Source organism: Hypanus sabinus, chromosome X1 (assembly GCF_030144855.1).
Source record: "Hypanus sabinus isolate sHypSab1 chromosome X1, sHypSab1.hap1, whole genome shotgun sequence".
In the NCBI taxonomy this organism is placed as follows: domain Eukaryota; kingdom Metazoa; phylum Chordata; class Chondrichthyes; order Myliobatiformes; family Dasyatidae; genus Hypanus; species Hypanus sabinus.
The window spans coordinates 47,593,976-47,620,542 of NC_082738.1; the positions used below are offsets into that span (position 1 = coordinate 47,593,976).

A 26,567-nucleotide genomic window follows, 5' to 3' on the forward strand; every position below is an offset into this window, starting at 1 on the left:
ATTTTAAATGTATTCCTTCCAGTATTAGAAATGTACTGGCTGCCTACTCTGTCTATATCCCACATAAACTTTTGTGAAGCACGCACCAAAACAGACGTCAAGTGCTGCTGTAAGGTCATCAACTCAGTGAAAGATGCCCTTTGGTCTGCGTGAAACTTGTTGATCTTGCCGCACAGCAAAGATGTCCCTAAGGGAATAGTGCCGGAGAACTACTGATACACTGAAGCTGGGTGCAGTATATGTAAAGGCTCGGTGGGGAAGAGCCACAATCTAAGCTGCTTCTGCGATCGCACGGGGCGGGGAAGCCCCTCAAATAATGAAAGGGTGTATCACCTTGTGGAGACGACGACAAGAGTGGCTATGGTGATATGATTTTAAAAAATAAGCTAACACGACTGAATGCAATGACCACCAACGTAAAAGTTGTTTGTTTTTTCGAATAAAGTTTAGTTTTGAAATATAACATAAATAAACTTTTATAAAGTCTTCCCTCCGCTTTTATATCCTATCCGATATAATAGGTATAAGATGCCGCTTGACCTGCTGCGTTCTTCCAGCAGATTATTTGTTGCCCCAGATTCCAGTATCTATCGTCTCTCACGTCACCGATGGTACAGCGGATTGGGTTACAGGAAAGCTCCGCGCATGCATAGTTTGGGGCGCGAGTTCGGCAATGCTCGGTTCCGCTCGGCTCCTCTCGTGGTTGTCCTCATCCGAGCTCCCGTATTACCCGGCGTGCAGCTTGAGGCAAGATGGAGGAGCCGAGCGACTGAGGGATGTTGACAAACTAGAGACTGAATCGGGCCTTAGATCCTGGGAGCGGCGATGCGAGGTAGGCGCGAGAGCGGGAAGGCAGTTGCCTTGGCTGGGCTGCCGGCGATCGGGGCGCTGGCCCCGAACTGTTGCGGAGCGCAGGCCGAGAGTCGACCGGCAACGGACAAAGCGGCCTGGAGCTCGGTAGAGCCCCCGATCTTCCCCGGGAGCCACGCCGGGTCCTGCGCCCACCAGCCCGGGAGCGAACTCGGTCTCGGGGCCACCACTCTCCCTGACAAAGCTCGTTCCCCACAATCGGCTTAACTTAATCCGACTGACCCTGGAAATTAAAAAAAACAGGCATGTGCCTCAGTGAAAAAAGCATTTCCACTTTCAGGTGATATTTTTGAACAAACGTTTAAAATAACAAGCTTAAACGTTAAAATGAAGTGCAATAAAATTGTAATTTTGCCCTGATTGGAATTTTAATACATAATTTCCCCTGTCAATCTGCTATAAAGTAAATTAGACCACACTATTTGCCATTCAAATCCTACACATCTGTAGGTAAGTTGGCTTAATTCAAAAAATATTTATTTAAAAAATAATGCACATATGCTGTGTCCTTTGGAGAATATACTCTTCCCCCCCGCAGCACCATAGAAAACAATGGGAATCAGATTAGTAGATTAGTGAGTGCTGATCTTGGGATGTTCCAACAGCTCAAATTATTTGGTTCAGTTATATTTCAGTCACCTGTGGTCTGTGTAGTAGTTCAGGACCTGGGAATGCTTCTTGTTGATTCTGTCAGTGAAATGACCTCTCAAGCTACTGCATTGGACTATCTCTGTTGCTGAGGAAAGCAATTTGGATCATTCTCTTTGTTTTTAAAACTACAGCAATTTTCTCATTATTTTTCTTTAAATATGGTATCTGTATCGCATTCCAAAACATTTTTAGTCTTCTCTCTGCTTGATAAATTCAGTTCTTGCCAATTTTATTCTCTTAACTTGAGGTCCAAAATGAATGAACGATTAATCAGAAGAACTAAAATTTAACTATAAAAGAGTGCAATATTGTACATTTCATTGTTGGATCTTCCTGAAGTTCATATTTCAGATTGTGCTTAGTTGAGAACAAATTGGTACATTGTATCAAAAGCTGGACATCAAACTTTTTAATGGTGTTGGGCTTCATAATTTTTTTTAACTTTCAGCAATACAGCAATACCCTTCGAGCCATGCTGCCCCAGCAACTCCAGAAGCCTCATTAATGCAAACCTAATCACAGGACAATTTACAATGATCAATTAACCTACCCAGTACGTCTTTAAATTGTGAGAGGGAACTGGAGCACCCGGGGGAAACCCATGCATTCCACAGGAGGACGTACAGAGACTCCTTAGAGAATGGCACTGGAATTGAGCTACCAGCTTCAGAACACCCCAGGCTGCAGTAGCGTCGCAATAACCTAATCATGGATTATAATCAGTACAGCAAAAGACACTTTTAATACTTAGTTTTGCTTGTTCCTTTATTTTAAATATAAAACTAAATCTAGGAACCCCACAATTCTAAAATATTGAGGTAAAGATTTGAAAGCTTATGTTTCTGATTGGTAAATCATTTTTGTTATTTTTGTACTGCTTCAGTCTGGCTTTTGGATCATTTTAGATTACACATTATTACTTAACATGAGACCCTTCTGGAGTATTTAGTGAAATTGATGCCTCTATACAGCTTTGAAAAAGAGGAGAACCCATTCTGTTTTCTTTTATGGGCAAAGTATTTTGGACTTAAAGTGCTCTTTCATACCCATATTCTTTTCTAGTTTAATCACTGATAAGGACAGTGAGTGTAAAATGTGATTGGATACTTTCTGAACAGTATTTTGAAAGTATACAGAACTGGGGGGAACTTCTGTTCCTGCAGATGTGCCTTCTCTGTAGCTCTTTTAGTTCTTTTGGTGATCAATTTCAAAAAATTCTGTTTCTCAGGGTGAGTACAGTATAACTGAGACCATAAGCTATACTGTATAATAACATGAAAGGCTGTAGATTGAACCTTAATTTAAAAAGTTTAGTTTGGAGAAGCATGTATTAGAACTATCTGGCTGATGCATCTCTATATTGATCCCATGTAACATGCCAATGTGACTGTACAAGCACATCTACCCGTGTCAGTAGACCAGATTTTGTATTCAGTGCACAAGTATTCACTTCACATACATTTGTCCACATACAATGGAGCATACGGTGATTTAGAAATCCAAAACTCTACCGGATCTTCTGGTGATGTCCTGCACTGGAAATCTGGCGCCTATATGCACAGGGTAAGCGACTGCTTATATCCTTAAGCAATTGGACTGAGGAATCTTATTGATGCAGTAAGTTGTAAATGGAAAATGTTATTTAATGGCCAGAGAGCGAAATGTAGAAAGGGGTAAGAAAATTTCCAGTATTTCTAGATCTTCACTGCTTAAAATTGGTAAGAATGAAGCTGCTAACTTGTTAAAAATTTCAGTACCGGAGTGGTTTTGCAGTGATTGCATGTGACCTATATGTCTTGTTCTTGAATGGAAAGGCCCTAACTATGTCCATAGTGTCTTGGAAGTCAGTTACTAAAGTAAGCTATACATCATGAGCTTGTGTATATTTGAGTGGCAAATTTCTATATTTGTATTAATGTACGTGTGTGATTTGTTCCTTAACAATTCTGAGCAATGATTGTTTCTTTTTCCAGCAGAATTCGGGCATTTTATTTTACAAGCAAAAGTATACAGGTATAAAGGTGTTACCCACTTCTTAGTACTTTCTTTCAGAATCCATGTTGCTTTGTAGCAATGTTTTCTTTGTAGATTCAACTTAATCGGCAAAAAATGTTCAGTAGCTAGTACTAGTAGCTAGATTGTGGAGTATATGAACTGCAGGAGTTAAATAAGTTCCAGCAAGACTGTGACCAGGTCCTGGAATTTTTATTGTGAAATTTGATCAAATTCTCAATCTTAGTGCGAGTAGTCCAGTATGGAGTTAGTCATCAGTCATCCACTTCTAGTAGATTGACACAAGAACAATGTTCATGCTAGATGAGCCAGGCTGACAATGGAAGCTGCTTGACTGAAGCAACTCAAATAATGCCATGAAATAAAATTGAGCTGTACTTAGTGATAAACTTAAGCTAAACACAGAGTTTAAAATATTATTATAAAATCTTAATTTATATTTTCATAATGGAAAAAATCTACCTTTGGAATGTGTAAACTTAATGATATTTAAAATTTAGAAGGGAAAAGAGTAACTGCTCATTTCGATGGATGCTCCCTTTATCATGTCCCAAAAATATGCCTTAACTTCAACCCATTCTTCATCAGATTAGCCCATGTTACACTTATAAAAAACATTTTTGTTTCATTCCCCATTCTTTAATTTTGTGTAAAATAAATGGGTAATTTGTGTTAAATTAACAATATTTTTATTTTGTATGATACATACTGAGTACTAAATTGTGAATGTTCAAGAGTGGTTTATAGCAAATTCAATATAAATTCTGCATTGCAGTGACTTCCGTACATACATAGATAAAAAATCAATTTTAGGGCTATAATCCATTAATGGCTTTGTCAGAAAGGTGTGGGATTTATTGAAAAGTTATGCTGAGAGTAAATGCAGTGGGAACATTAAAAGAAAAAGTCATCAAGACTTCCATTATGTCACACTTCAAACTGACTTATTTCCTTGTTGAGTTAATCAGGTCCACAAAGATGTGCCTATCAGCAGAAGTTAGTATAGTATATTGAGAGGAGTTTATTGAGGTATAAGGAATAACAAAAATAGAAATTAGACCTGTTTTGAGGAGATTCTCCATTACATAAATCTCTAAAGTTATTGTAGTATTCAGTAAATGGTTTCTAGCTTCTACTAGTGATTTAATTTTGTAGGAAGCCTGAATTAATTTTCTGTTGTTCGTCATTTTTCCCTACAAGAGGTCTATGTGTGTTGTTTCATCTTTCAGGTGCCTTAACAAGACCAAATTCATCTTTTGAACATACTTTTTTTTATTGTGGTAGAAAGCTACCATGAGAGGTGCACTTTATCTGACAGACACTGTTTTCTGCTGAAATGCTGTGTTTAATACTATTTGCAAATAATTTGACCCAAGTGGAAGTTCACTTCCAAAAACTTACTTGTAGTTCACTAAATGAAAGCAAATCTGTTACTAGGTAATGATTATGATGTCACAGAGTAATGCTTTGAGTGGTTACACAACTATCCCACATCAGATGATTGGCATTGTAACTTACTCTTGTGAACATAATGATCCCAGCTTCTGTTAATGTCCTCAATATTGATATTCTCTTGTCATCAGTCATCAGTGCAGTATGTCATACCTTTGGCTATCAGGTGCATTTAAGGATTGTAATCCTTTCAGTAGAAGCTTTTATAACATTGTATATACTTAGCTGTTTCATATGCCTAATATTTTTGTCCTCTTATTACTTTAGGAGTGTGCTATCGATCTGGCTTTGAATAATTTTAGACCTACATCATGAGCATTGTTCACGACAAATTAGGTAACGAATTCCTCAGGAACGGTGGGATGGAACCAAATTTTTCTTCTGGCATGATCATGTTCAGTCACCTCCCACCAATCACAAATTTTTCCAGCCTTGCTGCTCATTCTGTCACACCAGCTGTACCTCAGGATTTGATCCTCAAAAAAGATCCTGACGCTCCGGCAGAAAAATACCCATCAGAATACGTGCAGCCCATCTCAGATGTGAAAGAGAAGAAATTTTCCGCGCATGATGGATTTTTATTTTTTAAGAATAAGCTTCTCGAGGAAGAGGAGATGGGCAGGGGACAGAACATCTTGACCCACAACCTAAATCATACTGGTGTAGTAAGTATCATGTTTTCCAGTCAAAGGCTTGCATTGCTTGTTAGTTGAATATTGTTATGAAGTTAAATCAGTTACTTTCCATTGTAGCAATAATGAAGGTCTGTCGTTGGACTAGGCAGTCCAACTCAGTGGGCAGAAGCCAAAATAAGAAGGTGAAGGAAGGGGAAGTAACAGCTGGAAGATGATAGCTGAAGCCAGGTGAGGGATAAGGTGGGCTGGGGGGGGGGGGGGGGGGGTAGGGTGAACTTGGAAGCTGAGAAGTGATTTCTGATAGAGTAAAGGGCTGAAGAAGAGGAATCCGTGAGGAGAGGATAGTGGACCATGGAAGAAAGAAAAGGAGGAGGGACACAAGAGCGAGGAAATGGGCAGGTGAGGAGAAGAGAATGGGTGGCAGAGTAACCAGAATGGTGAATGGAAGGGTGGGGGACAGGGGAGAAACTACCGGAAGTTAGAGAAATCAGTGCTCATGGCATCTGGTTGGAGGCTTCCCAGACGGAGTATGAGGTGTTGCTCCTCCAGCATGGCAGTAAAGAGGCCATGGACCGACACATGGGAATGGGAAGTTGAATTGAAATGGGTGGCCACCTGGACATCTGCCTTTTGTGGCTTTCAGAGTGAAGGTCCTTTGCAAAGCAGTCTACCATCTACATCGGGTCTGACCAATGTAGAGGAGGCCGCAATGGGAGCACCAGATACGATAGATGACCCCAACAGATTCACAGGTGAAATATTTTTCACCTGAAAGAATTGTTTGGGGTCCTGAATGATCATGAGGGTGGAGGTGTAGGGGCAGGTGTAGCTCTTGTAACACTTGCAGGGGTAAATGCCAGGAGAGAGGTCAGTGGGGAGAGACAACGGGACAAGGCGTGACATAGAGAACATTCCCTTTGGAAAGCAGAGAATTCGGGTGATGAAGATGTGCTCAGTGATAGGATCCAATTATAGATGGCAGAAGTTACAGAAATGATGTGCTGAATGTGGAGGCTGATCCTTATTCCTAGGGAAGCCCTATTCCTGTCATGATGGTAGGAGGATGGGGTGAGGGTAGATGTGCGGGAAATGGAGGAGATGCAGATGAGGACAGCATTGATGGTGGTGGAAGGGAAACGCCATTCTTTGACAAATGATGACATCTCAGATATTCTAGAATAGAAAGCCTCATCCTAATATTAGATGCAGTGGAGACAGAGGAACTGAGAACAGAATAGCATTTTCAGAAGAGGTGAGGTGGGAAGGGGTATAGTTGAGATAACTGTGAGCCAGAAGGTTTGCCAAAGATAACACTAGATAGTCTGACTCCAGTGATGGAGAGAGAGAGAGATTGAGAAAAGGAACAGGTGTCAGAGATGGGGCAAGTAAATTTGAGGGCAGGGTGGAAGTTGGAGGCAAAGTTTATGAAATTGACAAACTCAGCATGGGTGCAGGAAGCGGCACCAATTCAGTCATCAGTGTAGTATAGAAAGATTTGGGGAGCAATACCCATGAAGGCATGGAACATGGATTGTCTCATGTAACCGATGAAAAGCCAGGCCTAGCTGGGGTCCATGCGGATGCTCATGGTTCCACCTTGGGTTTGTGAAAAGTGAGAAGAGCTGAAAGAGAAATTGTTAAGGATGAGAACCAGTTCCACTGCACAGAGGAAGGTAATGGAGGAGAACTGGTTAGGTTTGTTGTCTAGAAAAACGTGCAGAGCTTTAAGGCCTTCCCGATTGGGGATAGGATTGGACATCCGCAATGGAAAATTAGTTGATTAGGTCCAGGGATTGCAACATTCGAGAGCGTGTGAAATGTCACAGATGTAGGTAGGGACTGAACCAGAGGGAACAAAATGGAATCATGGTATGCAGACACAACCTCAGTGGCACAGCAGCAAGCAGAAATAATGGGCCTACCAATTATTAACATTGTGGGCTGAAGGGCCTGTTTCTGTACTGTACTGTTCTGTCTTCTGCTGGGGCAGTCAGGTTTGTGGTTCTTGAGTAGGAAGTAGAAGCAAGCAAAGTGGGGTACATGATCCTTGAGGTTGGTGGCAATGCATGGGAGATCTGTTTTCTTTGTTGACATTTCAGTTTGTTATCAAACATACACGGGTAAAATAGTTATCAATACTGTCTCAGTAATATACTATAACTTCAATCTCTGAAGGGCAGTCCTATCAACTGTGTCAACATTGACATTTTGTGCAAGATGTCCCTGAAGAGATGAACTGTGTCATGGCTTCTCATATCAGTAAAGAAAGGGACGCCACTACTACTACAATGCAAAATTGAGTCATAATCTACTGTACATCTCCCCAGTTTAATTTACTTGTTCTTGACATGAAGAACACGTGAGGAGTGTACTAGTTATTATTTACTACTGGTATCCCTGAAGGCAATCTAATGTGAGATTGCATTCTTTTATTTGTTCAGTAGTATTTGACTGGTGCACTAAACAGTTAGGAATGAGTGATATATGCTGATGTTAGGCATCTGTATCTCAGGGACAAACACTGTTGTTTGCATTTTCTAGGATTGGAGCATAAGCTTAATAACTTTGAGGCAAGATCACATGATGTGAACACAGCATAACATGAGGCATGTGATTTCCTGTTCTCATATTATCAAAATCGTATCTAAATTTCTTTGTTGTTTGCAATTTGGAACAGCTTGAGCAATTGCCCTACTGGACTGACACCATATCAAGTATTCAGTAAGATTTGCAATTTGACAGTTTTTTGGGATTATGCAATATGATAGAGAAATATGTAGCTGGGCCTTTTGCCCACCAAGTAGATTCTGACATTCAACCACCCATTTATGCTCATGCTACATTAATTTTCCCTACATTCCCATCAACTCGCTCCTACACACAATTGAGCAATTTGCACTGGCCAGTTAATTTATCGCCCATGCAACTTTGACATAAGAGAGGGAATCTCTGGTATCACAGTGAGAATGTACAAACTCCATAGAGGCGGCACTTTGGGTCAGGCAGTGGTTCTATTAGCTGCACGCTGTGCTGCCCGGAAGAAAGAGGTTGGTTGTGCCTATCCTTTAAAATATCTGTTTAGCTTGCCATGCTTGAATATGAAGGTATGCTAACCAGTAATATCAAGGAGGTACTGAAAGTCTTTTTCACTCATACATATATGTATATGTATATGTGTGTGTATATATATATTTTATAAAAGGGAGACGAGAGTGGATATTGGATAGGTGGAAAATGATGCTAGCAAGATAGTAAAGGGGGACAGAAAAATGGTGGGCGAACGATAAATATTTTGCATCAGTCTTCACTGTGGAAGACACTAGCAGTATGCCTGAAATGCAAGTGTCAGCAGGCAGAAGTGAGTGTAGTTGTTATTATTAAGAAGATAATGCTTGGGAAGCTGAAAGTAGATTAGTCACCTAGACCAGATGGACTACACCCCAGGGTTCTGAAAGAGGTTGCTAAAGATACTGTGGATGTATTAGTACTGATCTTTGCAGGATCGTTAGAATCTAGAATGGTTCTGGAGGACTGGAAAATTGCAAGTGTCTCTCCACTCTTAAAGAAAGGAAACAATAGGCCAGTTCGCCAGACTTTAGTGGTCGGGAAGATGTTAGAGTCTATTGAGGATAAGGTTTCAAGATACTTGAAGGCACATGATAAAATAGATCAAAGTCAGTATGATTTCCTTAAGGGAAAATGTTGCCTGGCAAGTCTTGGAATTATTTGAGGAAATAATAGGCAGGATGGACAAAAAAGAGTCAGAGATGTTGTTTACTTGAATTTTCAGAAGGCCTTTGACAAGGTGCTGCACATGAGCCTTCTTAACGAGATAAGAGCCCATGGTTTTACAGGAAAGATACTAGCATAGATGATTAACTTGCTGGCAAGAGGCAAAGAGTAGGAATACAGGGAGCCTTTTCTGGTTGGCTACAGTTACAAATGGTGTTCCACTTTTTGCATTGTATGTCAACGATTTGGATGAAGGAATTGAAGGCTTTGTGGCCAGGTTTGCAAACGATACAAAGATAGGTGGAGGGGAAGTAGTGTTGAAGCAGAGACTGCCAGAAAAACTTGGACAGAGTGTTAGAATGGGCAAAGAAATGACAAATGGAATATAGTGTAGGAAAGAAAGTGTATGATCGTTCACTTTAGTAGAAGTAATAAAGGCATAAACTATTTTCTAAATGGCGAGAAAATTCAAAAATCAGATGTGCACAGGAGTCCTTGTGCAGGGTTCCCTAAAGGTTAACTTACAGGTTGATTCAGTGGGAAGGAAGGCAAATGCAATGTTTTCATTCATTTGTTGAGAGAATAAAATAATTCATTGACTCAAAAAGAGAAAATGTGACCATTGCACCATTATCTCAGGGTAGAGTCATTTTTTACAATTGGCCGATGAGCTATTTTATCCAAACTCAGAGTCAATTTAATTGGTGGCCTGATATTTGAATGATGTTATTATTCGAACATAATTTTTTCCTTGAGTACATTCGAAACAGAAATGTTCTTGGGAGTACTTCGGGCATGGGAAATGATGTTCCCATGTATTTTTGTAATTTCAAGATGTCCCATTTTATAATGGTGTATTTCTCGTATGGAATAAAAAATAATTTTCATTTATAAAACATGTCACAGTCCTTGGTATAAAGTGTTTTAACTTGGAGCATTGCCATAACTTGTTTGTTCATCTCAAGGTTTCTGTGTGGTGTTTATTTGTATGATCAGCTAATGTTTTCCTGACATTGGATTCGTTTGGCTCTACTTTGTTCATGGTGCTATTTCAGTCTTGCAAATTTATCTTCATTATTTGAAAAACTGTCCCACCTGAACTAGAAACATTTTCCTTTTTTTGAGTCAATGAATTCTTTTATTCTCTCTACAAATGTAGTCTGACCTGCTGAGAACTTTCAGAGTTCTGTTCTTTTTATATTTCATTTACTCCTGTTTTCCCTTGTTTCTCTTCTTTCCCTGCTCTCAAGGCTCTGGTCATTGCATCGCATCAGGCATCTCTTCAATAACTGCAAGTCAAAGCCGTGTATGAAAGCATCACTGCCAGGCTGTTGTGTCACTACACCAATCCCTGTATTAGGTTATCCGGCAGTGGTGACTGATAACGTCAGGACTTGAAGCCCAGAAAGTTAGAAGTTACCAGTAGAAAATGGAAAAAATTATTTTAGTTTATGCCGCTCACCAGATCTTATTCCAGATGAATAGTTATTGACCTCTGACGTGTATATGACAATTATTACTCAAACTTGTCAAGACAGATTCTAAATCTCCTACCCTAGTACTGTAGTTACCAACTACTTGAAAGTTATTTGATAAATATCCAGTCAAAATTTTCAATAGTTGTGCTATTTCTGAATTAGTAATTTAGTGCATTTTGGCATCAGAGGTCATAATACAAAAGAGTACTTCAACCCACTAAAAGACTTGCTAGGTATTTTCATTCTTTGCTGCCTTTCGGTATATTTCAAGTTGAGAATGACCTGATCTGTGCTATCAGTAAGTTGCCATCCTAAAGTGCATTGTGTTTTTATTTAAATTGGAATTTCTGTTCATTTATATTTTAAGTGAATTGTTATTCAGGTTTAAGTTGGTGACAGTATTAGTGACATTTCTTTATTTTATAGTCTAATTAAATATGTTTTGGCAAAATTGTGTTTAAAATGACCGAGTTAACAATGTATGCTCCAACTGTTTGAAAGCCAAATGACTTCAATATATCATTGTAATGCAATTATTCCAAATCCATATCCTCAGAATCACTTGCAATAAATTCCCAGTTTGATTTTGACTCCTTCAAGAAATCATTCACAGAATGCTAACTACATTTTGCTAAGCAAGATAAATAAGGCCAATGCTTCGTCACTACTTGCATTCCTTGCATTGTGGGAAGGGGGGGGGGTGGCATTCTGAGAAAAATGATTTTCCATAATACAAAAATGTATCAGCTGCACGCGCACTAAAGAATGCAAGAGTTGAAAAATAATTTATTTTTTTCACTCACTTTGGATGAGAGAAGATTTGATATTTCAGATTTTTGCGTAGTAGTTTGTGAATTAGGTAAGAGCAAATTTCCGTAACCCAAACAGCTGTAACGTGGAGGTTGCCTCTACTTGCAGAGCTCTGGTTTGGGGTTCCATGCTTCCTTTTCTAGTAGACATATCAAAGGAAGAGAGAAAATATTGCCTTTATTTGGAAAATTACTGAAACAAACTTTACAGCTGTCGTGTCTCAGTGTAGGAACAAATTGGTAATGATATGAATGTTGAATTGTTCTGAATTTTCAATATTTTCTTTGAAAGTTTGTAGTGTTAGGCTTGGCCTGGAGACCAGAAATTAACAATTACTAATCTTATTTTAAATTCTTCCAGTCACAGGTCAGATATGAAAAGGATTACCTCTCTGTTCCAAAACAAGGGTCTGTTAAGAGGGCAAAAAAACAAAATTCCCAATCTCAGGATACAAAACCCAAGCGGAAGCGAAGTGAAACCTCCAAGGTAGGGTTCTGTCGGTGCATGGAATATCCAAAAGTGGCTCAGAAATTGTTGTCTATTATATTCTTAAAGCCATTCAGAATGCTGTTGTTAACCCTTTTCAATTATGAGTTAACTACTTACTGATTTCAGCAGATTTTATTAACGATTTTAGAATTTAACTGGGTTGCTATTAAATTGAAGTTACTCTGAGTTCCTATACACAAAATTTCTGTAAGCTTGCAATTAAAAAGGTAATAACAGTACGGATTACAATTTCAAAGCCTTTTAGCATTTTGTTTCATTGTTGATTGCTGGCAAAATAAAGTCAGTCTCAGAGTTGAGTGAGTTTATGAACATATGCATGTCTGTTGATGTTTTGTTGGCAACTCCTGAAGTTTAAAAATAGTGAAAAGTTGTTGCAAAACAAAATGCTCAAAATCTTGAAATGATTCCAAGTGTACAGATTTTAAATAGTGATTTGTTTTATAATAATGGCAGTTCTATGCTCAGGTTTATATAGAGTAGCAGCAGCACCTCTAATTACATACCAATCTCAACGCAGAAATATTTTGTGTTTTCTTTATTATTGCTGGGATAAAAACATAAAACGCCACTATGAGAGTACTGTGGTTCACAAAGCCAAGGTATCGCTGCCTTCTCAGCAGCAAGTAGGGTTGAGCAAATATATCGACATGATGTATTAAAAGATCTTTTTATGGGTGTAAATCAGCAACAATCTGGATTCACACCGCTGCCAGAATTCATTTGTTAATCTCTGAAATATTTGAGTTACACTGAACATCAGAGTGGAACAAAGTATTTCTGTAACTCATTTGTGATCTATCATACCTATATGTTATAAAATTATGTTTAATTATTATTTTAGTTAACACTTTTTTTTTAAGATACCATTTCTTAAATTATTCGCAACACTTGTCACTGTAGCTGTCACAATCCAATTTATCAAGAAACTAATATTGTACCACTACAAAACATTTTCAAAATATTCTCTTAATGTCTTCTCTTACTAATCTTGACAGATTCTATATCTTGACAGTTCAGTTTTTATTGATTATTTATAATTTTAGATGACGTGTGATACAACATCAGTATATAAAGAAGTGCTTGTAAACAATATCACACAAAATGGTTTGTGAGCAACCTGTTTAAAAAAATAAAAATTTCATTTATATTAAACATTGCCGACATATAATTCGGAAGTATTTATTTCCATGACTAAATTGAGCCAAACTACATTATTTGACAGATATTTTAAATCTGTAAACAAACAAAATGCTCCTGAGCAATCTCCAGTTGAATTAATATTGATAGTGTTTGCTTAATCCTTGTATTTTCTCTGCTAAAATCTTGACTATTAAAGCCATCAAATGTTTATTGCACAAAAAATGGTGGAAAATAGATTGGGAAATGAAGCAAAGTGGAGATTGATGACTTTTAGGGGAATTATGCCTTGTTTTCAATGTACTATGTTTTAGAGATTTATTTGCATTACATTTGAAATCAGCATCGGGTGATAATCTTTTGTGTTCATTGACCATGCACTTGTGTGTGTTATGTATGTATATCAGTATAAATAGATGCATTCTGCATTTCCCATTATAAATAATATATTCATCCCATTAATGGTTATAATTACAAGACAAATTTAGGTGGTCAAATTTCATTCTAGAGATATAGACTTAAGTATTTTAAATGAAAGACATAAATGGAAATGAGCACAATGTATGATTTCACAATCTCAAAATAAATTATATCTGTACCTTTTAAACCAATTATTCATATTATCGAAAGATAGAACTTCATTTAAACTTGTTAAATTGCAACTTTTTCTGTATTTCAGAAGTTCTACATTGGATGTAAAATCCAGTTGAGATGCTCTGAAATTATGAAAACTCACTTGCAGATCTTGTCTTTCTTGTGTGCCATGGCTTAGCAAATTGACCAGTTATCTACCTTCTCCTGTTGGAGAAAGACTAGTGTTTTAAAATTACTGAAAATAAAATTGGCATTGTCACATGATGTTAGATAATTTCTTAGAATTTATTAAATTGCCACCAGTGCATCTGAACAGATCTCTAACCTTGCTGTGATATTCATCTTTTTTGTGACTTAATCAAATTATTCTTTGCCTTTAAAAAGGAATTATTTTCTCTCATAGCCTTCAACAGGTGGAGATGGTACCAATCTTTTACATGGTCCGAAGGTTCACATATGTGAGCATTGCTGTGCCTCCTTTCGTAGTTCTTACCACCTTCGTCGCCATGTCCTTATTCATACTGGTAAGGAATTAAAAAACATAGTACTGAAAATAAGCTTTAAGTTTTCCAATTTTGTTCAGTGTTCTTTGTGCTATTCGGCATTAAGGATTTGATACTATGCATGGTATTATTTATTGTTTCTGTGTATTTGAGCTTAATAATTTCAAGTGGCTTGCTCTATTAGTTAGTGTTTGAGGAATAATTTTATATTTATCCTTTATAGGTGAACGGCCTTTTCAATGTAGCCAGTGCAATATGTGTTTCATTCAGAAATATCTCCTTCAGAGGCATGAGAAGATCCACAGTGGTATGTACACAGATTACATTGACATCTGTCTTAACCAATTGTATTGCTTTTTTATTTTTCTTGCCATATGTTTGGAAAAAAACTTACTGACCTAATGTAAATGCAATATGTTAATTATCTTCTTTGAAGTAAAGCTAACATGTATGTTACTTGAAGGAGAGAAGCCGTTCTGTTGTGATCAGTGTAATATGAGATTCATCCAGAAATATCACATGGAAAGACATAAACGGACGCACAGTGGAGAAAAGCCTTATCAGTGCCACACTTGCCAACAGGTATAGAAAACATTTCTTGTGTATGAGAAAGATATAGAATGTAAATGTTAAATTACACATATCTGATTAAATAACCTGGTTTGGATAGGCTGGTAATGGGTATGGAATTGTATATTGACTGATCCAGCTTCATAGTAAGAAGCAAATGCAGTATATCAGAAGAATAAACACAAAGTACACTGCAGATGCTGTGGTCAAATCAATACATACAAAAGCTGGATGAACTCAGCAGGAGTCCTGACGAAGGGTCTCGGCCCGAAACGTTGACTGCTCATTTCAACGGATGCTGCCCGACCTGCTGAGTTCATATCAGAAGAATAATTGTTGAAGATCACAAAACATGCTTTTGGTATTTGACTTATTAGTAAACTTGTTCTCTTTTCTCATATCAAACTTGTATATGGATTTTGACCTGTATAGAAAAAATAGAGAGAGCAAATTATGACAGAACTTTTGAACCCTGAACAATTTGCAAAGTTGCTTATTTTTTCATGCCCAATCTTAACGGCCATTATTGTAAGTGCATTGTCAAACATAAAGCAATTGCCAATTCAATGCAGCACAGAACAAACCAGTCCAAATTTCATCAGTCCTGATGAAAGGTCTCGGCCCGAAACGTCGACTGTACTTCTTCCTATAGATGCTACCTGGCCTGCTGCATTCAGTCAGCATTTTGTGTGTGTTGCCCAAATTTTAAAAATTGGTTGTCATGCAAAAGTGTTATTTCATTTATCTTTCCTTTCAACAACAGCATCTCTTACCCCGCCCCCAGCATCTGGCTGGATATACTGATGATGAGAGCAACCCTTCACCCTGGGAGAAGTTGCTTCACATTGCCTGCACATCAGCAGAGTGCTTGGCACTAAACCTGAGAGACTTTCTTATGTCTATTTTAGTCAACTCCTGTTGCGTTCAAGCTGAGTAGAGTGCTCTAAACTGTGCCCTACATAAAAAAATTTCTAGCAAGGATGGAGTACTGGATGATCATACGCTTGAGAATATAAAAGTTGAATTAATATTAGTATAATGATGAAATGATCTGTTCCTGTAATATTGTAGGATATTTATTGTTAAGATATTGGGGATTTTTTCTCATGAAAGAATCTTAGAGTTCTTTTATATCCAGTTAAGAGGAAAACAGGGCCCTGTTTATTGTCTTACCATCAGCAAAAGTGCAGCATGCTTCTAGTGCTGCATTAAAATATCAACTTAATTCTGTAGAACAGAGTTTGAACCCACAACCTGTTGACAGTGAAACCACAAGACCACATTTTGTAAAACAAACTAACATTCAGATTTTTTTCTAAACAGTCGTTCGTCTCTTTTTCCCTTAGTTTTCCATTCCCCTTCTTTCCACACATGCTTTACATTTTGTAGGACTAAGTTTTTCTTTCTCTGAGCAAATTAATAATTAACCCCGTCTTTGTTTGTCTTCCATCTTTGTGTGTAGTTTTTCATTGCTCCCATTGAATTTCTTTGTATCTACCATGAAAGCCCACAAGAAAATTAATCTCAGGATACTATGTGGTGACATACAACTACTAATAAATTTACTTTGAACATCACAAATTAACAGTCAAGTGTTAAAGTTCAATTATATACTTGAGAGAACAGGTGATTATGTGAACAGAAACTCGTTTTTTGTTCAAATCATCATTCATATTGATGCTTGTCTATGTATGTGCACGTAAGATATAATTGTTTTTTTATCTTCAGTATTTTTCCAGAACAGATAGGTTATTAAAGCACAGGCGTACATGTGGTGAAATCCTTGGAAAAAGTGAAAATGGAATGGAACCTGGACCATCCGGTCAAATTGGAAATGGATGTTTCACTTCAACTCAGGGAACGACAGGAGCACGCAAAAAAACAAAATCTAAAGCTACATCTCAGGAGACCAAGGACAAGGCAGTCCGTAAAAAGAATAAATCTAACATGTCTGAACTGCAAAGTAGCTTAACCAGCTGCAAAGATAAATTGTCTGTGTATAACATGCATGAATATGCTGTTGAATTGCCAATGGGGTCCTCCAGTATAAAGTTGGGAAATGCAAACGAAGAGGATTTACAAACAAGAGCACCTAAATTAGTAATTAAAAAAGTAAATCGGAAGAGCCCTCAAAGGACAGGTGTGAACAATGCAGCACATCTTGTTATACCTACCACGGAGCTGATGAGACAAAAGTTAATGACTAATAAACAAGGAGCTGTAGAATTGAACAGCAGCACCAGCATGGATAATATTGTCTTGTTGCAGAACGCAGGCAATAAAACAGAACAGGCTAATAACTGCAACTATGATGACGCTATGCAGTTTTTTAAGAAAAAAAGATACTTGCAAGCTGCCTCCAATAACAATGACTATGCAGTGAGTATAGGACAAATGGCATCTCAGCAGTCTGTAATCCAGGCAGCAGTTGCCAGTGTGATGGATAATGAAAACTCGCTTACTTTGCTGGATTCTTCTCCAATGAATGTGGATGTGAAAGTCTGTCATGAGAAGTCAGGAATTCCAGATGAGGTCCTTCAGAGCCTTTTAGACCAATATTCCCACAAACATGAGGGCCAGCATGATGTTGCTTTTGATATTGCTGACCAACATATACCAATCCATTCTTCAGGCGAAAATCCAGAGATGCATGAGGAGGCTGTTTGCCCAGAGTCTCATCCATCACGTAGTGACAAAACAGGAATGCTCCAAGAATATTCTAAGTACCTCCAGCAAGCTTTAGAAAGAACAAGTCAAGGCGATGGGTTTTCACTAACCCCAGGAATGCAGTTTTGTTCTACTAGTCTTCCATCAAGTCTACCCAGCCATAATTTATTCCCTGATAAACAAGCTTATACCACCCCTGCACTTGAGTGTGGTTTCAGTCCATCAATTACCTCAGTGTTGCCAACCACCTCACCAAAGCCACATTTTGGTTTGTTGGTCGGAAGTTCCCAACCTGGTATTCACTTTCCCAGTACAGAAACTGCTCATCAAAGGCTGACACCATCTCAAGAGCTGGTTGGGCAGTTGGAACAACAAAAGAACTTGGAAGGTAGTCTGAATCATCAGGTCTATCAGATTGAGAATTTTGCCCAGGCATTTGGTTCTCAGTTCAAGTCAGGCGGTAGAGTGCCGATGACCTTCAGCAGTGGCACCAGTGAAGAAGCAGGCCACCGAATAAGGACTACAGTTTCTGAATTCTCAGGGTACACTAATTTGTTGTCTGATGCTAATGAGCCAATTAGTACGGGAGCCAAGACTCCAACCAGCCAAAGTTACCGGTAAGGTCACAAGAATGACCAGGCTGGAGGGCCTTGAGTGCTTGATACCATGTTTTTAATCATGTGTAAGCACATTGTCAGTCCAAATGTTTATATATCAGGTTCTGAGAAAGAAAATGTAAAATTAATGAAGCCCTTCCAATGCAACATTTTACCATTTTGTTTGGTGCATTCAGTCTGTAATCCTGTTTAGAACAGTTTGTATTAGGAATAAATTTTAAACAGTGGATAGGCAGAAATTTAACTAAGTCTCAATTCTTTTTTTCTCAGTGGATTGAAAAATAATTAGCAAAGTAGCATGACTTGGATGGGGTTAAATGTTTTTGTGGGATTTGTTTTTTTAATTCAGCTGTACCATTAATGGAAGAAGTGTAGCTGTTAAAACATCAGGGAAATACTCAACATACAATATTGAAAAATAGAGACGTCATTTCTATTGAGCTGTGGCTCTTGTTTATAGTGCAACTCAGGAAACGTGCAGTAAGGGGAGATTTCTATTGAATCAAATTCCACAAGCTCTAATTTGAAAGGGGCACAGAACTTTGTTAGAAAAATTGCAATGTCCATCAGCGCATTCAAGCATTTGGTCCCTGACAACAGCTTTGAAGCCACAAGGCATCAGCCTCATTGACCCAAAAGGAACTAATATTTGACCAATTTCATTTCAGTATAGTAATTTTTAAAAAGTGAAAAAATTTTAAAAATTAGGTAGAGCAACACTTTATTTACCTCATTCTACATTTTAAAAGCCGTGAATAGGCAGGTACCAATGCAAATATCAGTAGTAAAAGTAGCGTGAATCAGCGTTGCGTAAATATAATAATTCCTGTTGGATGCTATGGTTAAGGTTAGCAATGTTTACAGGGAAAAAGATAATTTTGTTGTTTTAGAAAATTGTAAAGTACAGGGTGAAAGGATGAAACCACAGTTCTGTACAGTGAAATCTGCAAAGTATATTGAAAAGTTCAGTATGCTAGATCATAATGTCCTTTATACATTTCATAGTGTTGCAAAAGCATAGTGTTATAATTCAGATTTACCCGTCAGTTTGATAGGTAACCTGTTAATATAATAGCCATTAAAAGTGTGTGGTAATTTGCTGCTTTGTTTTGTGTTATAAGACCTTGGAAAAACAAAAAAAAGGTCACAACATTCAAATCTAATTAAGCCGACAAATGCCTGTTGGCCCAGTTGTACATATTCAGAGTCATTTTACTTTGATTCTGTATTCCATCCTAAATTCCTGAGGCCATAGATGATTACAGTACATAAGCTTCATTATTTATAATTCATAAATAGTTTGTGTAGTTTCAGGAAGTCATCTTGTAAAGTTGCTTACAATTATACTGTATGTTTGGAGAATTTTTTTTTACTCTGTTTCAAGGGTCAGTTAGGAAATCTCCCATATCCAGGAAAAATATATGAAATCCTTGGTAAACTCTGGTTGTGATTTGTCTGTCAAGAACATTTCCTCAGGATTTTAACGTAGAAGAGATCAGATGATGCATTGATCAGCAATTACCTAAGCAACAATAATCATGATCTGAAGCTTTCTCTATTTAATTATCTCAACATGATGAAGATTACTCTAGGTCTTTCACCACAGTCTGCTCACTGAGCCTAATTCCATGACATTTCACCATTAAGCAAGTTTAACAAATGTAGACTGAACAAATTATATAGGTTACCACCGTTTATAATTAAGTCAACACCCTACCTACTGAAGGTTTTGCTGATGAGTTGGCCTAACATTATTTGGGCTGGTCTTTTAAAGAACGCATGAAGGAAGAGTTTTGGCATGTACCCAGTGTGATTAAATGAGATTTTTAAACTGTTAAAATTAAAGCATTGTCGGACTACAAATTTGCACACACATTAGGTTTATATGAAGGAAGCCCACTTAGATGAAACCTATCATTTTTACAGTGACTTTATCTTGAACACTCTTATTGGTAGCCCTTTGCATTTATCTTAAATTCATGTATCATAATTCTGAATACATCTTTCAATCTACTGTGAATTATTGCTTTTTATTTCTATATTTTGATTTCTGATATGTTATTTAAGTGATCTTGCAAGGCTTAAGACCAACATATAATCACCTTATCCTAAAAACACCTTATGGCACTATTTAATGACAACTAATAATTGTTCTCCACTTTAAAGCATTAATTTTTAATGTTTGTTCTGAGATGTTGATTAGATCCAATTTTTATCTTTAGAATATAGCATATTCATTCTTTACACAATTCTCTGTTGATTTGTAAACTTCAGTAGTTGCTGCTGTCAGGATTTGACAGTGCATCTGCTGAAGCTGAGAGGCAACATAGAAAAAAAACTATAAAAGTCCCTGTTTAATTGAGCATCGGTCTGGGCAAAGATTGTATACACATTAAAGTTTTCTTTATCTTCCATGAAGCTTCAATCAGAAAATCTTTCTGACCGGGATGTTGAGCCTATTTTACTGTTGTAGTCCATGATCTTCATTTGAAAACCTCAGCTAAATTCTGAGTAAGTGAAGTAAAGAAGGTGTGGGGGGGAGGGGGGTTGAGTGCCTGTGGGGTAGGTGGGGGGCCGTGGTTTATTCCACATTTTTAATGCATTTTTAAACTGGAAAATTTGCATTTTGAATTATTTTGTTTTATTGACTAAGAATAAGGAGCTAAGGTTGTTAACACAGTGGTATAAAATTAAATCATCCTAAAAGAGACTTGGCTATTTATTGGAAGAGTAGTCGATTTTGAAGGTGTTTACAGTACATTTTGAATATACCTGTAACTAAATCTATAGTATTCCAACAGTGTTGAATGTTTTAAAATTGATTGAAATGTTGTTTTACTTCCTTGCTGTATGTTATGTTTGACCAAAGGTCAAACTTGCATTATGTAGAAATTGTGACTTGCAGTAAAACATACTGTAAAAAGTTTCATAAGTTGTTTTGGATGCTTCCCACATATTTCAGTTGAACTTTTATTTTCATGACTGCACCAGTGTAACAGCTATAACAAAGCTTTGCATTTCAAATGTTAATGGGTTAAATGAAAACTTTGATTGTTTTTATATACAAAAATCAAGAACTGTTACTTCACTATTTCAAATCTAAATTGTATGCTAGAACAGAATTCCATCCCATGGATGGGATGTCTTCCCCTTGCTGATATGCACTCATTGCTGAGTCAAGCTACAGTACTATAAATGAGGTGTGTAAGACTGGGGCACTGCAGTCCTGGTTTTGCAATGATGTGGTAAACAGGCCATACAATGAGCAGTTGTACAATGACTCATTGACAGTGAGAAAAAGAAATCAATATAGTTTTCTATCTTTGTATGCCCTACATTGTTGACATCTTGACAAAAATAATTCTTCATGAAGTTATTTTAGCATTGAAACAACACCATTTAAAATACATAAATATTTGGTTAGAATCTAATGACATTAAATCACTTAAAGTTGCAGTTTATATTTTCCCTACCATGATGCAAATGGAGAAAACTAAAGTGACCAGAAATGGTTAACTCCATTTTGTTACATGTGCATCTCTAAAAGTTAATCTCTAAAATAACCTAAATTGATTTCTTCATTTATTCCTTGAAATGAGTACTTCAAATTTTATGCCAAATGAAAAATAGCTACAAATTTGATTTCTGGTTTGTTTGTTGTTGAAGTGAGCTGAGTGTTCTTTGTACTATGTACTTTGTAGTTTACAGTATTTGTTTTATTTTGACCTCTACTATTGTCTTCAGCACAGCACGTAACAAATGAACAAACAAATTGTCTTCATTGTTGCACACATCATTGCTTTCTAGTTTCGGTCTCCAGTCATTTCAGTTATCTGATTGAAATTACACACACTAGTTTCTAGACCTTTTGTTTTTTTTCCCACCAGCTTTGATTATTACCTGATTAAATTTTTAATGTCTAGTTTTGCCTTGTTTATTTAAGGACTTTGTGCATTGAATCTGGTGCATAAACTTCACAATGCCATAGAGAATAACAGTTACAAAATATTTTCTGATTATTTTTAGTGACCAGAATATATTAATCTTTTGCACTCTGTTTAGACTGCTTTTGTCAGCACATTCTAAACTAAATCAGATACTGTATATAACTGCTCAATTTCTGTAAAATATTTTTTAAATATGCCTGGATTATATGTTCTTGGCTAATTGCAAGCTTTCAATAGGTGAATTTTCTGACATTTGAATACTCAAGACCGAATACATTGCATCAGAAGAACCTTTCTTCTTGCACCTTCATTTCATTTTAATACTAATGTTTGACACCACAAAACAACTTGGCACACACAAAGGAACTTTTTAGTGTGTGTGTTTAAGGCTATTAATCTATAGTTTGCATTGAATTTTTGTAAAATGTTCAACTGTTAAGATCATTTTGAGTTTGGATTTCAGGAACATTCAAATTGCAGTTGTGCTTAATGAAAGTTGTTATTTTTGTGCTGTTATTTTCCCTTCAATTTAAAACAGTTATGGCGCTATTTGATTATCAATATGGGGAGTAGACCTCCTCTTTTTAAAGCAATAAAGAATGTGGCAGAGTGAATTCCTGATTCTAACCTGTGTAGATTGAATGGAACAAAGTTGAATGTTCCTACTCAGTTGATTGTTATACGCTTATCAGTATAGCAGACCATTGCAGTTTTTTTAAATCACAGATTTTAGAAATGGTTTTCTTTAGTTCTCATGCTCTAATAACTCATCTATTGTTCTTAATATATTTATCATTTTATTTAGCAAGATTGTGTCACTTTTCTTTAGTTTAAAGGCATATTACAGTGTAATTTGCTGCTAGTGATCCAAATTGGGCTGTAGTGTTATCTTGAGTGGTGAAAATCCAGTTATCAGAATGATCGCAAGCAATAGTTGATTGTCAGCTGCCCAGTATTAAAATTCTTATAGGTATTACTAAAATGATAACTATAGCAATAAGTACATTAAGAAGATCAAATTTAGCATACATTATGTATCTGGAAATAACTATCTCTTCATAGCTGGCCAAAAAATTACCCCTTCTAAGTTCATTTCTTAAGTGTGCACTCATTTTGGGAATAATATAGATGAATTTGGACTTGCAGATATTTGACAAAGGCATTGTCCCGGAGGAAATCTCTTCCCAAAGCAGCTGCTAAATTTATAAAGCAGGTTTTGCAAGATGAAATCACCACTGATGGAATTAAATCTGTTATTTCCACAGTATTTGATTCTAAGCATACTGGTCCAATTGCCCAGAAATTATCCCAATGGGAGATGACTGATCAATTATATTAATATTCAATACAACTGTTAAAATTTAAAATGACTTTTTCAATTATTGGTTTCATCTGAAAGATTCTTTTTGAATAGAAGACAGTTAATGCAGTGTTACTTAAAATAACATTGTGTTTTCTGCAAGGTCACTGAACAAACTACGTGAACAGCTTCTTAAGTAACCATGTTATGTGGAAAGTGAACTTACTTAAGGCTTCAAAATACCAAGATGAAATATGACTTTGTTTTTAACCAGTGATTTAATTCAATGTGTAATATTGTCAGAATATGTATCTCTTTAAATGTGTGATAATTAAAAGGGCTCTGTGGAGCACTGATCAGAATTAACCTCCATTAACAAGATGAATTGTTTCATAATATAGGAACTTATAGATAAATGAATCTGTTGAAAGGGTTGTCAGAGAATCGTACTCAAAATTTAAAAATTATTTAACACTTTATCAGAATGGGTTTGTTCTAGCTATCTGGAATGTGAATTTGAGTAAAAGGCAATAAAGTGTGGGCGACACATTCCTTCCTCTTAACTGGTTATGTTCATCTCTAGGTTTTAACCTCCTTATGAAACAGATGAATTTTGTTTCTAGAACTGAGAATTTTTTTTCGAGGTTTAATTTTAAATGAAAGGACACTAGAACTTTTTTTTTAAAGTAGAAAACTAGATGATACTCCACTTCCTGTAGTATTTTTAAATCACATTCTCACATGAAAAGCCTTTAATGTGGGGTTACCTTTGTAGCACTGAATGCTTCAGCAAAGGATTCAATTTTTAATATTATTTTAATGTTCCATTATCTTTTTTTCCATATGTATTTTTCTAGGAAGTCAAGTTCAAGATTTTAACATTTTAATTGTGTAGTTAGTGATAGTAGAGAAAGAAGGTCAGCATTCCCTTTCTCACTTTCACAAGCAGTTGAAAACATTTTGCAGGTTATGGTGTTAAAAAGAACGCTAATTCTGAAAGAACTATGAAATTTCTATTAGATTCCTGATCTGTTTGCATTAGGACCAATAATATAATGATTTGAAGAAAACCTTATTATTTACATCATTTTCTGGGTTTATAAATTCCAGTTCAACTGGAGGTTTCTTGGCATGACTATCTACCTCCAACTCTCCACCTAGTCAAATCTTCATTTTGTTTGTTGAAAGAATTTGTGGGGGAAAAAGCTTGATTATTTATTTTCCTCTTGGGTTACTGTCTGATTAATCTTTCATTCCTGGAAACTTCAGAGCAGTCATTGAAGAGTTGATGGTCCTGATTGCTCTTGAGTCTAGTCAGGAAACCCCTTGGCAATATGAAAATAACAGTAGAGATATTGTTAATTAATCCAGGTGGAGATCTATGCAATATTTTTCCAAATGCACCATATTTCGTTCCTACTAAAGATATCTCTCAGACTGCAACTTAGATGCCGTTAGCAATACCTTGATCTTTACACAACTGGGTCTGTATAAAAGCATGGATACTATGCTGATTTCTTGTGGAGCCACCGATAAACATTGTTTATCAAAAGCCATTACAGTGTATGCCTTGTAAATATTATACATTAATTATTAATACTTTGACCAGAATTCAGATAATGTGAATGTTCATAGGTAGATTTTTTGAAGTGTTGAAACAGCAATTATGAAATTTATTGACTACTTATCCTGTTGTTCTCATGAGGTGTGGACAAGCTGGAGTCAGTGATTTGTTTACACTGAAACAGGATTTTTAAGAAACAAATCAATTTCACAGTAAAATTGCATGCAAAGCAAGACTTTAGTCCATATTCTCTTCAAACCAGCAGCAACACAGTACATTTACAGGACAAATGATTTTTAAATCTCTTAGCTGAAGCATCTACTCTTATGGTCTTGTGTATTTATCATCATCCAGTCTCTGAATTACTGCAGGAACATCGCACTGGCCTATACTATTCCAGCTGTAGAATCCTCACAGTGCACACAGTATCCCAGCCAGAGAGCCACTGCACCAGTTACTGCATTCCCTTGTACTGTCTCGACTTTTAATAAAAGTTGACAATTGCATCAGGAACTCAGTCACAAAATAATATCATTGCACTCTCCTCGATTCACCCAGGAATAGCTGAAGATGCCTCTTGCATGGCACATCAAATCATATCTTTTTTAAAGACTCAGTAAATGGGCAAGCTTAGATTTTTAAAATAATTTCACAAATTGCAGTAAAAGGGAGTAGAGCTTGTTATTTTTGCACATGACTTATTCTCAACCTGTGTTTTAGAAGTAAAACTATGTCATAGACATAAGTGAGGGGAGCTGAAGAGGTGAGGGTTCTCTAATGGTGTACCTAGAAAGCATGTCACAAAATAAGAGATTTAAAGCCACATTTGCAGCGATCAAAGCACCAAAATCAGTTGCAAAATTTTTGAACCAGGAACGTCTGTTGTCTATTTAAACCATTAGCCTTATATATTAACATACCACATTTACCTCACAATAACAGTTTTGTAGAAAGTGTTTAATTGTGCATTTTTTTACAAGTTTGTAAGGAAACTGTTTACTTCCACTCATTATGTGAAATATATTTGTATTATGCAAGGACCCTTCTGTTACCATTGAGCAGTGTATCTTATTTACTTCACACTTGATTGAAATTATGTAATGGATTATGTCTTCTACCTTTTTTCCTGTTTGTATAGATCATGAGATATTTCATGTGAACTCTTAATGGTCAATTTAGTGTGTGTGGTGCACCATTTATGACATCAATAAAATGTTCCTGCCAACCTATCACTTGATTATATTTCATTTTTAAAGTTCATTACTCAAGCACAGGACAATGATGTTAACATGCTAGTTTGGTGTATACAGTAATACAGTTGTTATTAATCAGTAGCTTAAAAACCTGGCTCAATGTTCCACCCATCCTATTCCTAGGTTCACAGCTTAGTCCAATTTCTTATTCCCAATACACATGAGCACAGGCCAACCAGCATTTCATAAGAGTGGATGTCTTTGAAAGATGTATCCCTGTGCAAATTGTTTTTGGTCGGGGAAGGGATTTCTGGAGAGAAGATG

At 36.7% G+C, this 26,567-nt stretch overlaps 1 protein-coding gene across 3 annotated transcripts; it reads left to right on the forward strand.

Annotated features, from left to right (window-relative positions):
- The first annotated feature begins 730 nt into the window (after positions 1-730).
- On the forward strand, positions 731-26,279 carry LOC132384913 (zinc finger protein 281-like). Of its 3 annotated transcripts, none has more exons than XM_059956543.1 (8): positions 731-832; positions 3,498-3,534; positions 5,254-5,651; positions 12,002-12,127; positions 14,286-14,406; positions 14,609-14,692; positions 14,849-14,967; positions 16,684-26,279. In XM_059956543.1, exons 3-8 carry the CDS (start codon positions 5,298-5,300, stop codon positions 18,241-18,243), a joined length of 2,364 nt encoding a protein of 787 aa, XP_059812526.1. In that variant the 5' UTR covers positions 731-832; positions 3,498-3,534; positions 5,254-5,297; the 3' UTR covers positions 18,244-26,279. The 3 variants fall into 3 exon arrangements, with proteins under 3 accessions (XP_059812526.1, XP_059812528.1, XP_059812527.1); XM_059956545.1 differs by having other exon boundaries at positions 737-832; positions 3,495-3,534; XM_059956544.1 differs by lacking the exon at positions 3,498-3,534 and having other exon boundaries at positions 737-832.
- Positions 26,280-26,567: the final 288 nt, after the last annotated feature.